We start from the raw sequence: 13,951 nt of genomic DNA, 5'->3' as shown, positions 1-13,951 counted from the left end.
GATAGCATTGATAGGCGTAGGGAGATAGTGTTTAATCAAGTCTGAAGACGGAATATCGTCTTTTCTAAACTAAAAACCCTTCCATCCCCTGGTGCATATCAGGTTTCTTCGTTATCGTAAAGCTATGGTATCATTCATGAATCGGATTCTTCTGAGCTCGCGCACGCTTGGCTTCTCGCTTTGTAAAGACCAATCCTAGAGCCAGGGAAGCATCGCTCAATTTGCATCCCGCACATGGCCCACCTGTCTGTGGTCGTCTAAACTTGCGTGTGGCCAGTAGTTGCATGTCCACCATCCGGGACCGTGTGTTGCGGCACACCCGCCGTGCCCGCGTTGGTGTTGGCGTGCGTGTTGTGGGCAGTCGTCGCCGCATCATCCGCAGCACCAGTGGCCCCGTGGCTGCCCGTCGTGTGCTGCGTCGTCGCGTGCGTGGTGGTGGTGCCGGCGGCGGCGGGCACCTGCTCAGCCGTGTGCTGGCCCGACGCCTTCTCGCGCAGCGACGAGCCCAGCGGCATCTGCCCGTGCTTGGCCGCCAGACGCTGGTCCTCGCCCTGCATCTTGTCCAGCCCCTGTTGCTTGAGCTTCTCGTTGCCCGTCGCGGCCCCCGCCGCCGCCTGCAGCGAGCCTGTCGCCTTCGCCACCCCGCCCTTGGCGTCGCCCGCCAGCTTCTGGCCGAGCCCGGCGTCGGGGCGCGCCGAGGGGTCGGCGGTTCGCACGGTTTGGCCGTCCTTGGTCACGTTGGTCGTCGTGCCGTCGGGGTGCGACTCGCGGTTGGAGTGGAGTTGGGGCATGGTGGTGAGTAGTGGCTGATGATTGGTGGTTCTTGTGTATGGAGGTGTATGTTGGTCAGGTTGAGGACAAATTGACTTTGGGTATGATATGGAATTATTGCTAGGAAGCGGTAGATGGTATGGAGGAAGAAACAATCACCATTTATAAGGGCAGTGGGTTGCGTTGGCATGTGCAGTGTGTTTGTCGTTGACATGCAGGATGACAGGCAGGATGACAGGCGCGGCGCGGCGCGATGTCATTATGATGTCATGTGTGTAGATCTAAGGGAGTGTGGGCGGGTAAGCGCTTTCTTCCTTTGTCTCCTCCCTCGCAGTCCGTGTGCCTTACTTCCGGCGCCGTGTGGATCTGTTGCCTGAGTTGGACTCCGGTTGCGATCGGATGTTCAGTATAATTCACAAATGCAGCTTTCTTGCAGCCTTGCTGCTATGTATATTGGCTGTTGTATTGAGTGAGGTAGGCAGAGTCTCTGGACACAGGTCCCTTCCTCTCTGTGGAGGCGGTGTCACAAAGCCGAACTTGAGGGCCAGGCAGCATAGATATCAGCCCCAACGTTTGATGTAGTACATATGCGCCTTTGGTCTATTCATAGACCAGGCTGGCCTGGGCGGAATTCTGCTATTTATTCGGCTTCAGGCCAGTCTGGTCATATGGGTTCCATCTGTTCTCTGGCGAAGACGTCAGCTAAATGTTGTTCGTTTGTATCACATATGAAGAAGAATTAGCAGCCATGCAATCTAACACTCGTATGTTTGCCACTGCCTCCCCCATCGTTGCGACGTTTACCGGCCCTGCTATCAATCATACGCACACTCGAACGTCATGTACAATCGAGCCCACTGCAAAGACAACGGCCTCTGTCACGGGGATTGTGCAACCAGAGATGATCGCTGGACATTACTATGATCCATACGTCCAAATCAACGTCTCCGTGCCCCTGCCAGCTAGCTGTTCCCAGTATGCCAATTGCTGCTCCCAACTCGAACCCAACCCAGATATATCAGGGCTAGGGGTACGTTATCAAGACCTTCCCACACACTAACAGCATCTTTATGCATAACTAACCAAGCAACCCCGTCAGCCAGGTGGTCACAGCATTCCTTGTGTCTGCTTATCTGGTTCTCGTCATGCTAATGGCCGCCTACTGGCTTTCTGTGCTCCCGAAGGACCTGGTGCGCCGAGCCGATCGCCAGCTCTTTTTTCGTGCGCCGCACCGAACCCGATGAGAGATGGCGTCGCACCTTTGAGGAGATCGTTCTTATTTTCAGCGACCAGCAGCTGCTCACGGGCTTTGGTGTACTGATCGCCGGGTACGTTCAAGTCGTAAACGCCAACCTCAGCGCCTACCACTGGAACAACGTGGTATACCTGGCTTGGGTCAGCTCGACTGTTCACTTGATGTCGTTATCGGTGCTACGTGAACGACTCAAGAGAAGCAAGGCCTCGCTAATGGTTCGTCTTTGCGCCATCTTGCTAGTCTTCGTCCTTCTGATCGCGGCGTTGTGGCCCATGGCCATGTTTCCTGAGGATCCCGCTATGCCCGTTCGATGCCTGTGGAAGGTTGGAGGAGCTTCCAACTCGGATGTGGGCAATTACGTCAACACGTCTGTTTCGTATCTTACACTTGTGGGCACGTTTGTCTGGAAGCTAAGTCAGTTCTCTGACCGGACCCGAGGATGGATTCGGTATCGGGGGATGGCATCGTGGGAGTGTGCCCTGGAGAAAGCTGCCCGACGGTTGCTGCAAGCCAAGAACCCAACAATCTGGACAAAGACTAGACACAGGCTGTTGACTACCTTTTACATTGTGCTTGTCGCACATCTTGAGCTCTTGGATTCATTCATGTTCACTATCACCGTACTTACCTACACCTTGGTATGGGGTACGCTCCATCTGGTCATACGCGGTAAAAACGCACACGGTTACAAAGTCACCAGCAATGAATTGGACGAGGCAGAAAAGGAGATGGGGTTTGGTCAAATTCTCGCGCTGTTGTTGCTGGCTCAGCCAGCACTTGCCGCACTCGACACTTTGAAACGTATAGTTGTTTCCTCCGAGGAAGGTTGCCAGGCTAAGTACAGCTGCTAACATCACACTAGGCCAACGAAGGCTTCCGGTGCTGACTGGAACAACACTGCCAACAAGTGTTTACCAGTATCATCCAATTGCAGAATCGCATACCCTGTCCAAGGTGCTAGCAAGCAGCCACGTCCGCCTACTCACAGCAGCCGAGAAGGCGACTGGTGACCTCCGAGATCCTGTCATTGACCACTTGTATCGATCAAGGACTTTCAAAGGATTTATAGTCGTATCACAACTCAGTCTCGCGGTTGGTTTGGCCATTCTCCTTATGACTGGCGGTGCCATTACCGGGATGGCTGTTATGTTTTACTTGATAATTGGTTTATCCCTTATGTCCTTCTGTTTTAGCATCTTAATTTTGCCGTGGAGTAAACGGCTTAAATAATAAAGGAGCGACCGACTGTCACGACGAACAGACGCCCCGGGGCATCTAGGCTGTATCACGGCCATGAAATACGAATGTTACGAGAAGGACTTGGGGTTCAAGTTGGACCCCGGCAACGCCAAGGAGCTGTCTGGAACACGAACACTGCTGGAGAGGCTGTCTCAGAAGAGACGGCTAAGGGACAGAATGGGATGGACTAGTGGTGGGGAGAAGCTGCTAGCACAAGGGAATCTGTAGCAGAGAAAGGGGAAGAGACGCCACCCACATCTGCACTTGTTAATAAGGGGGAAGGCAAAAGCAACACCAAAGAACCAATAAAAGCAATAAGCCCGTGAGAATAAGTATGAAAGGGAGGGAAAGAATTCTGGCCTGGCCGTGAAGAAGCCCAAGAGCCGGCCAACCTCGCTACCTACTCTAGGCCGATGCCCTGGAGTCGACAGCTCGGAGCCGGCAGCCCGTCAGAGAGAGTAGACATGGAAGTGACTCAAGCTCCGTTTCCTGTCCGATTTGCAATCATCCTGTGACCAAGCTCATTTACATGAAGTCACACAGAGGTAGTACCGTCTTAGACACGAGACACCGGAGCTGCTGCCGGCGCAGTTGAGTCACACCGCCTTGGCGGGGTGGCAGAAAAACCCCGCGACCCTGCGTCACTCAGGTACAAGCTTGGATTCATCTCAATCACTCCGAATAATTTCCTCCTTCCTCACAGTTCCTGACTCGGGCTTCGCAACAGCAACAGCAATTGCAACCACAATCATGTCTTCCGATAAACGAGTCTGCCTGTAAGAAATCTCTGGTACTCGTCTAAATTGGCAGCATGGGCTAATCAATATTGCTTCCAGCGCCTACTCTGGTGGTATGTTTTTTAAAAGCTACCCCTCCGGCCTATGCTCCGGCCGATGGACCCCAGGCGATGGACCTCACGTGCTAATCTATCGCAGGTCTTGATACCTCGACTATCTTGAAATGGCTGATCCTTGAGGTAACCTTTTCTGCTCTATCTCGTGTCAATTAGATCAACTGCTAACGTATTCTTTTCCAGGGTTACACCGTCGTCGTATGTGACCTCTCCTAGCCGATCCAGATCCCCGATCTCGGACCCAACGCTAATATGGGCCCTCTCTAGTGCTTCCTCGCCGACTTAGGTCAGGAGGAAGATTTCGCAGCAGTCGAGAAGAAGGCGCTGGCTCTCGGTGCTGAGGCTATGGTTATTGATAACCTGCAGCAAGAATTTGTTGACGAGCTCATCTTCCGCGGCATTCAATGTATGTCAGAGGTTCCGTCCATGTCCAAGCACGCGGCGGGTACGGGTTGAGTGGAGATAACTGACATTGGTGAACAAACAGGCAACGCGATCTACGAGGATCGGTAAGTCATACTCCGTATAGAGCCTGGCTATCCTGTCTCGTCTGCCCGCATTCGTCCAAGCTGTGCATCACTATAGGGGAGGTCTCGCACCGCTGCGAACTTCCTTTTTGTGGATGCAACATATATTCTCTTTTTGCTACGACTAGCACACTTCCAGCGATCTCCCTCTTGCCACCTCCAACTCACAATGCTGTTAGGTATCTCCTTGGAACCAGTCTCGCCCGCCCAGTCATTGCTCGGGCACAGGTCCGAGCTGCTCACAAATACAACTGCAAGGTTCTCAGCCACGGTTGCACAGGCAAGGGCGTATGTCACTCCCCTGATAGAAACGTGTAAAGCTCCTGCTAACGACATATAGAATGAGTACGTTTTCGCGGAATGCGATGGGTGAATCGTCTGGGATACTAACAAATCACAGCCAGGTCCGATTCGAGCTAGCTTGGAAAGCATGCGACCCGGTAACGATATCCTGCCCGCCGACCTTGCCCACAATAGAGTGGTAACTGACCAGTCCCTACCAGAGTCTCTCCGTCATCGCTCCTTGGAGGATGCCAGCTTTCTTCAACCGCTTCCAGTGAGTCCTGGTGATCGCGGCTTGCCTCATAATTTCTAACATGGTAACAGGGGCCGACAAGACCTTCTCAACTTCGCTAAGGAGAACAACATTCCCGTCTCGTCCACTCCCAAGGCTCCTTGGTCGCAAGATGGTGCGTGACGAGTCAAAACGTGTCTGATAACGCGTTGCCTTTACTGACTTCCGATCAGATAACCTGGCACACTGCAGCTATGAAAGCGGAATTCTTGAGAAGCCGGATATGCCCGCGCCTAAGGATGTCTGGACCCGAACCGTTGGTGCGTACAATCATGACACCTGATCCTACCGGGTCTCAGTGTGGCTTGGGGACTGACTAATTCGTGTAATATGTAGATCCTATCGACGCGCCCGACGTCCCGACCAAGTTCTCCGTCACGTTCAAGGCGGGCATTCCTGTCAAGCTTGAGGTAGAGGGTGGCGAGACCGTTACTGGCTCGCTCGAGCTCTTCAAGGCTCTCAATGACATTGCTGGCCGCAACGGCGTCGGAAGGATTGACATTGTTGAATCCCGGTTTGTACCCTTGTCCTTGCTCTCTTACTCTTGTGCTGACAACCCGACAGCTTCATCGGACTCAAGTCGCGTGGCTGCTACGACTCCCCTGCTTTGACTGTGCTCCGCCTCGCACACATTGACATCGAGGGTATGACTCTTGACTCCAAGGTCAAGTCAATCATGGCCTGGATTGGAAATGAATGGTCGCAGTGCCTCTACAATGGTATGATAACCGTCCCCGTTGCTCTCTTACCACCGTTCTTTTCTGACATGATCTAGGAATGTACTTCTCCCCCGAGCGTGAACTCCTCGGTAAGTCTTGAAACTGTCCAACTCTACTGGTGAAATATTTACTAATTATACGCGTAAAGAAAACTCTATCGTGTTCAGCCAGAAGCACGTCCATGGCAAGGTTGATATGATGGTCTACAAGGGCGCAGCCCACGTCCTTTCCCGATCTGCGCCGGAGAGCAACCTCTACAGCGAGGAGCAGGCTAGCATGGACACCCTCGAAGGCTTCAGCCCAGAGGATACCAGTGGATTCATTGCCATCCAGGCTATCCGACTGGAGAAGTATGGTGCAGCCAAGATCCAGCAGGGTGAACCCCTGGCCAAGGGCCCTTAGAGGAGTCATGCTACCTTCATGGGCGAAGGGAAAACACGGGGAGTTCGTGGAAGGAAAAGTAGAAGAATGCTATTTCTTTGTGCAGGTTGAAATAAAGTAAAACTTCGAATAATACTGTGTGAATTTTGACACTTGGTTAATGAAAACCGTGAGAATTCAGGTACTTTCGAACAACCTTAGGGGTAGGAACAGGTTGTAATAGATGGCTTAAAGGCCCCGTGGCAACTAGTATTATTTACAACATCTATATTAACCTCTTTATATTACTAGAGTTAAGGTTATTACTAGTTATTAAAATAATATTATTTTCCTAAGCTTATTAACCTCTATATCCTTATTTATTATAATAATAATAATAAATATTAATTTATTATTTAAGAATTAAGGCTTAAGCTTTATATAAACATTATCTTTATATTAATTATTATAATATATTAATATAATACCTTTCTTAAATTAATTTAATACCCTTTAATTTATCTTAATATTTAAGCCTCTTTTATTATTTTATATCGTTTTTAAAAATAATATTTTAATTATAAATTATTAATTATATTATCTTTTATATTTATTATTTATTTATTTAAATTTATTTATATTTAAATTTATAATATTTATTTAAATTTATTTATATTTAAATATATAATAAAAAAGGAAATAAAGAAAGAAATAATAAGTTAATTAATAAATAAAGGGTTAATAACGTAATTTTAAAGCAAATATAAAAGTTAAAATAAATATTTATTTAAAATACTTTTTTTAAATTTAATAATAATAATAAACGTTATTTATAAAGTTATTATTCTAGTATTTAATTATATTATAGATTATATAAAAGTATTAAAGATAATATATAATATATTATAAGAAATACTTTTTAAAGTATTATAAATAAAAATTTATTAATATATTATTAATAAGTGATAGGTAGCATTATAGAGGTATTTAATATTTATATCGATTTAAATTAATATAAGGGTTTAAAAGCTTTTGAAATTAATTTAAATAAGATAATTAAATATATTTCTAATAACTTTTTAATTAATGATATTTATATAATTTAATAACTTTATTTAAGTTTAAAGGGTATTATTATATATTGTATTTTAATAAAATTAAGTAATAATAAAGGCCTTAAGGGTTCTTCTTAATAATAAGCTTTTAAATAATTTATTAAAGGTTACTTTAAAAGGATTATCCTTTATTAATATATATATAAATTATTTTAAAAGATTTATTTAAAGTAAGAATATAATAACGGTTCTTATTTATTTAAATTTCTAAATTTCCTTAATATTTTTTAAAGGTTTAAACCCTTTTTAATTAAATTTAAGGGAGGTTTAAACCTTTTTCTTAAAATATATTTTATTTATTAAAATATAATAAAATATATTAGATTATTTATTAATTATTATAGAAGTATGATAATATATTAATTCATTAATTTTATAACAGGTAATTTTTAAAGTTTATTTTATTAATTTAGAATTAGAAAATAATAATAGAGATTATTCTTTTTATATTAATATAATAATTAAAGGTAGCTTTTTCTAATTTTAATAAATAGTAATAAAGGACTTTATTATATAATACGCTTCTTTATTTATTAATTTAATATTAATCAGTTATTGTTTTAATTAATATATATTATATAGGTATTATAATAAAGGGAATTTAATTAATAATAGATTTAACGGTTTTAAAGAGCCCTTTAAAGGTATACTTCTTTAATTAATTTAATCCGTTAAATACTTTAAATACTTTATACTTTTAAATATATAATATTACTATTATAGCGCTAGCCGATTTATTGTATTTCTAAAGAAGAAAAAATAATAATAGAAATTAAATTTCATTTTTTTTAAAAATATTTAATTAAATTAGCTTATAATAATTTATAATTTTAATTATTAGATTATAATAATAATAAAATTTAATTTTATATTTAATTAAATCCTAAGCTTTATATAGACGTTAGTATTATATTAACTTCTATAATATATTATTATAATACCTTTTTAGGACTAGTTTAATACCTTTTAATTTATTCTAGTTTAAGTTATACTTATTAATACCCCTTTCTACCTACTTTTATTACTTTTAAAAATATTATATAGGTTATAAATACATTAACTGTATCTCTTTAAACTTATTACTTACTTATTTACCTCATTATATTATAATATTATAATATAAAAATAAAATAAAGAAAGAGAGAAAGGAAATAAGAAAGGGATTAATAAATTATTATAAAATATAATAAAGAACCTAAGTATTTCTAAAGTAAATAAAGATAAAAAGGAGAAGGTATTAATAATAAAACCTCTATTAAAGAAAGTTAAGGTAAGTATTATTTTAAGGTATTCTTTTTAAATTTAATAATATTAATTAAAGTTAATTATTTAAGTATTATTTTAATATTTAATATATTATAAAGTATATAAAAGTATTAAATATAATATAATATATTATAGTAAATTCTTTTTAAAATATTATAAATAAAGATTTATAAATATAATATTAATAAGTAATAAGTAGTATTATTAATAATATTTATTAAGGGTATTAATTAATATAGGACTTATATGTCTTAAATAAAAAGGTAATATAATATTGTAATATCAATAAGACTTTATTTATTAAAGTCTTTATTCCTATTATTTATTAAAAAGATTTTCCTTCTTTATTTAATATTATTATATTAATATATACCTTATTAAATATATTATAATTAGTAATAGTTTCTTAAATTAGATTTTTATTTTAAATTTACTTCTTTTAATATAATAACTTTATTAAAAGATTAATTTTCTTTATATACATAATATAATGCCCGTTAATTAAAAAGTTAATTTATATAATTATATAAATTAATAGATTTAGTTTCTTTTTTTCCTTCTACGTTATATTTATAATGTTTTTATTTATTATTATTTTTAAATTTTAATTTTACTTAAAAGATATAAAATATTATATCTTTTATGAACTAATATTTATTTTAAAATAATAATTCAAAATAATATATTATTAACATAATTAAAATAAAGAAATTATTTAAGAGATAATCCTGATTTATATCTATATTATAATTAATTAACAATATATAATTACCTAATACCTTAATTAATACTCGATATATTTCTATTTATAAATAAAATATTATTATTAATAAATTAACAATCGAAATAATTATATACCTTAATTAATAAAATTTTCAAAATAATTTATAATATTATGTTAAGAACTCTAATAAATTATTAATAAATATATATTAAATTAACCCCTTTCATAAATTTATATTTAAATAATAAATTATTATAGATTATAACCGTTTTAAATTAATTAGAGCTTAATAAAAAAAAGTTTAATAACCCTTTTAATTTATTATTATATAAATTAAAAATCCTCTTACTTTTTATATAATAAAATATAAGATAAAACACAAGCTTATTAAAAAAAGATTAAGATTAATAACTAAGACTAATAACTAAATTTAATTACTAACTAAAGTTAGGTAACTAACTAAATTAGTCTAACTAAATTAATTATTAACTAATTTCAACTAACTTTAGTTAGTCTATTAATTAAGACTAAGACTAAGGACCTGACTTTTTAATTAACTAAATTAGTTACCTTTTAATCACTTAATTAATAAAATTATTATTTAAAAGAGCTATTTAAAGCTATTTACTTTATAATTTTAACTCTCATATGTATTAAAATATATAAGTTTAAAGTATTTATAAAATTAATAAAAGTTGATAAAATTTATATAATTTAAATTATATATTAATTATTAATATTATATATTAGTATAAAGTATAAATATGTTTTATTTACCTATTATATATATATTTAAAAGTATTCTTGATTTAACTTTATAAATACTTTCTTTTAAAAGTTACTTTAACATTTAATTAAATTTCTAAAAGTTCAATTTACTTAAATCCTAAATATTATAAATAATAAATTAAATAATTATATAATTACTTAATATATATTTTAATTATTAATATATATTTATTATATATATTAAAATTTAACTTTATAAATTATTTCTCTTAAAAGTTACTTTAAGTTCTAATTAGATTTCTAAAACTAAAATATTTATAAATCATTAATATGTAAAGTATTAAATAAACTAATAATATAAATATTTAATATATATTTAAAATATATTCTACTTTTTTATAATATATTTCTAAGTTATTAATATATATTTATTATATTTATTTAAATTTAACTTTATAAATCTTTTCTCTTAAAAGTTACTTTAAACTCTAATTAAATTATTAAAAGTTAAAAATTTCTAAATTTTAAATATTTTAAATATTAGATTAAATAATAATGTAAGTATTTAATATATATTTAAATTATATTTTACTTTATTAAAATATTTAACTAAATTATTCATATATTTATTTTTAACCTTTTTAAATTTAACTTTATAAATATTTTCTCTTTAAAGTTTCTTTAAACTCTAATAAAATTTCTAAAAGTTAAATGTTCTTAAATCTTAAATATTCCAAATATTAAATTAAGTAATATTAAAGTTATTTAATATATATTTAAAGTATATCTTACTTTATTAAATTTTATGATTTAATTATTAATATGTATATAATTAAATTATTTAAATAGTATTTATAGAATATAATAAAGTAATATTTCTTTATAATAATACTTTAAAAATTAAATAAATAAATAAGTTTAAAATTTCTAACTTTTAAAATTAAGAACTTTAAAAATATAAACTTTAATATTCAATTATAATAAAATAAATAATTAAATTATTAAAGAGAAGTTTATAAAATATATTAAAGTAATAATCTATTATAATAATAATTTAATAACTTAGTAAATATACTTTTTAAAACTTAAAGAATAAAATATAAATAATATAATATTAACTTAAATTAATTATATAATACTTATAACTTAATATAAATTATTATAAATTAATATATAAATAAAGGTTATTTAATATAATTCGTTTAATATAAATAATTAAAAACTAACTAATTAATCGACTAATTAGTTAATAATTAAAGACTAAAGTAATTAAAGTTACTTAAATAACTAAATTAATCTAACTAATTGAATTACTAACTAATTTCAACTAACTTTAATCAATATATTAACTAATTTAATTAGATTAAAAAGTAACTAAGACTTAATTAATTAAACTAATTTCTAAACCTAATTTTACCCTTTTATAATTCTATTATAGAATTCTTTAAAAAGAATTTATATAATTTAAAGGTTTAAATATAAAAAAGCCTACTTAAACTATATTACCGTTATATAAAAATAATAAACGAAATAAATCGCTAATCTCATAAGGGTTATATATATAACAACTATAATAATTAAAAACGATACTTTTATTATTATTAGTATTATAATTATTAAATTATAAAATAATAAAAGCATTTCTAATTAAGTATTTATAACCGTTAATTTAATTAAATTACCTTTAATTATTAAAATTTACTAAATTCAAACCTTTATTAGAAAAATTATTTATCGGGAATACCTTATTCCTTTATACAAGAAACAAATTATTATTAAACTATATAACTTTTTTAAAAACAATAATAAAATTATTCAATTTTAATTATAAAGTAGCTTAATTAAAAATATAAAAATTCTTATTAATTATATTAATTAAACTATTAATAAAGTTATTATAAAACTCCCGTTAAAAAAGTTCTTAATAAAAGTTATAATAATTAATTATACCCCCTTAAAACTTTATATAAATATTTGAATTAAAAATATTATTTTCTTTAAATTTAAAGATATTTTAATATACATTTCCTTTATTACCTAAATTAAAATCCTAATTAAATATATTAATTAATAAAGAAAATATATTAAAAAGAAAATAAAGATAATAAAGCTTACATATAATATCGTTATTTATATTATTTATATAACTATATTTAATTTAAATTAATTATTAAAGATAATATAATAACTTAAAGTATATAACGTTAATAAAATCGAAAATAATATAATTTTATATATAAACTAATTTATAAAAAAAGATGAATAAATCTATTAACTCTATAATAATAAAATTTAATTACCCAGAATTAATAAATAAATTTATTATGATTAAATATATATAATTTAATAAAATCTATACTATTAATTATTATAATAAAGTTTATAAAATTAAATAATATTAAAAATATTTAAAATATAATTATATTATTATTTAATATATTATTATTTATAATATTTATAATTTCTATTTTAATCTTTATAATATATAAAAGTATCTTATTTATATTATTTATAATTCCTTTAAATATATTAATTATTATTATTAATACTTAATTTAATACTTTAAATATAAATATTAAAAATAAGAATATAAAAAAGTTTAAAAAATGTTAAAAAATAAAGAAATTATTAACCGGATATATTAAAATTAATACTTTTAATAACCCTTACCCTTATTATATAAAAACTATTTATATTACGAACCTTAATAAAATTATTATATTACCTTCTAATATCGTTAACTATACTGGTATTAGTACTTATTATAACGCTTATTATAATACTTATATTAATTACCCTTAAGCTTATTACCTTAATTACCTTAAAATTAATTATATTAATATTAATTACTTTAGAACCGGTTATATTAATACTAACTACTTTAAAGCCGGTTATATTAACGTTAATTACTTTAAAAATAATTATATAAACTACTTTAAAACGACTTACTTAAAAACCTGTTACTATATAACGATTAAAAAATTTGACACTAATTACTTGAAAATAATTAATCCTTTAAACCTTTATTTAAATACTTTAAAATATTTAAAACTATATAAAAATAATAAAGTAATATAGTTTAAAAATAATTAATAACCCTTTTAATATTTTATTAATTTTTTAAATTATCGGGGAAATTTATAAACCTTGAATGAAAATAATTAAACCGATTTTTAACTCTTACCTAACCTCTTTAAAAGATTTTAAAATCACTGAATTTATAACCGATAACTTAATTAAAAGAATTAACATTAATATTACCTTTATTATTAATTAAATTAATATAAATTTCTAAAACTTATTACCCTTTTCTTTATAACCGCCTTATACTCAATAATAAAATAAACTTTAAATTAATAAAAAGAGATATTAATATTATAATATCTTTTAAAAGACCCCCTAACCTTTCCCCTAAGTAAATAATAATTTAAATAATAAAATAATTTAATATTACCCCCTTTAAAGTATTTACTATAATATTTAAATAAAAAAATAAAAAGAGAATAAGGGCTTATACCTTTAACTCCAAGCTAAATATATTAATAATTACTTATATAATATCGTATAAATAAAATATAATTAGAACCGCTTTAAAATTAATATTAAAAAAACGATATATATCTTCTATTAAAGGGTATATATCCTTTTCTAAAGGATAAAAATAAACTTAAAAGGAAAGTAATAAAGAATTAATTAACTTTATTACTTTTAATTTTTAATTAAAAATATAATAATAATATTATTATTTTTAGACTTTAAAATCTTAAAATATAATAATATTATTATTTAAAAACTTTAAATTAATTTATTCAAATATAA

At 31.5% G+C, this 13,951-nt stretch overlaps 3 protein-coding genes across 3 annotated transcripts; 2 read left to right on the top strand and 1 right to left on the bottom strand.

Annotated features, from left to right (window-relative positions):
• Positions 1-257: 257 nt before the first annotated feature.
• Positions 258-791, bottom strand: PG998_008820 (uncharacterized protein; the record flags this gene model as incomplete). Its single annotated transcript, XM_066875636.1, has 1 exon — positions 258-791. One exon carries the CDS (start codon positions 789-791, stop codon positions 258-260), a length of 534 nt encoding a protein of 177 aa, XP_066727792.1.
• A 728-nt stretch (positions 792-1,519) lies between these two features.
• Positions 1,520-3,493, top strand: PG998_008819 (uncharacterized protein; the record flags this gene model as incomplete). Its single annotated transcript, XM_066875635.1, has 4 exons — positions 1,520-1,746; positions 1,956-2,827; positions 2,889-3,204; positions 3,262-3,493. The coding sequence occupies 4 exons, from the start codon at positions 1,520-1,522 to the stop codon at positions 3,491-3,493; spliced, it is 1,647 nt and encodes a 548-aa protein (XP_066727791.1).
• Positions 3,494-4,015: 522 nt separating this feature from the next.
• On the top strand, positions 4,016-6,340 carry PG998_008818 (uncharacterized protein; the record flags this gene model as incomplete). The annotated part of the gene is made up of 15 exons (XM_066875634.1): positions 4,016-4,041; positions 4,102-4,115; positions 4,201-4,241; positions 4,302-4,316; positions 4,386-4,563; positions 4,606-4,627; positions 4,825-4,933; positions 4,986-5,014; positions 5,139-5,201; positions 5,252-5,334; positions 5,393-5,479; positions 5,556-5,733; positions 5,784-5,938; positions 5,995-6,027; positions 6,087-6,340. 15 exons carry the CDS (start codon positions 4,016-4,018, stop codon positions 6,338-6,340), a joined length of 1,287 nt encoding a protein of 428 aa, XP_066727790.1.
• Between the last annotated feature and the right edge of the window lie 7,611 nt (positions 6,341-13,951).

Source organism: Apiospora kogelbergensis (assembly GCF_038363985.1).
Source record: "Apiospora kogelbergensis strain CBS 113332 chromosome Unknown utg000006l_segment0_segment0, whole genome shotgun sequence".
In the NCBI taxonomy this organism is placed as follows: Eukaryota; Fungi; Ascomycota; class Sordariomycetes; order Amphisphaeriales; family Apiosporaceae; genus Apiospora; species Apiospora kogelbergensis.
Note: the sequence above shows the minus strand (reverse complement) of the source record. Positions and strands in the feature narration are given on the sequence as shown.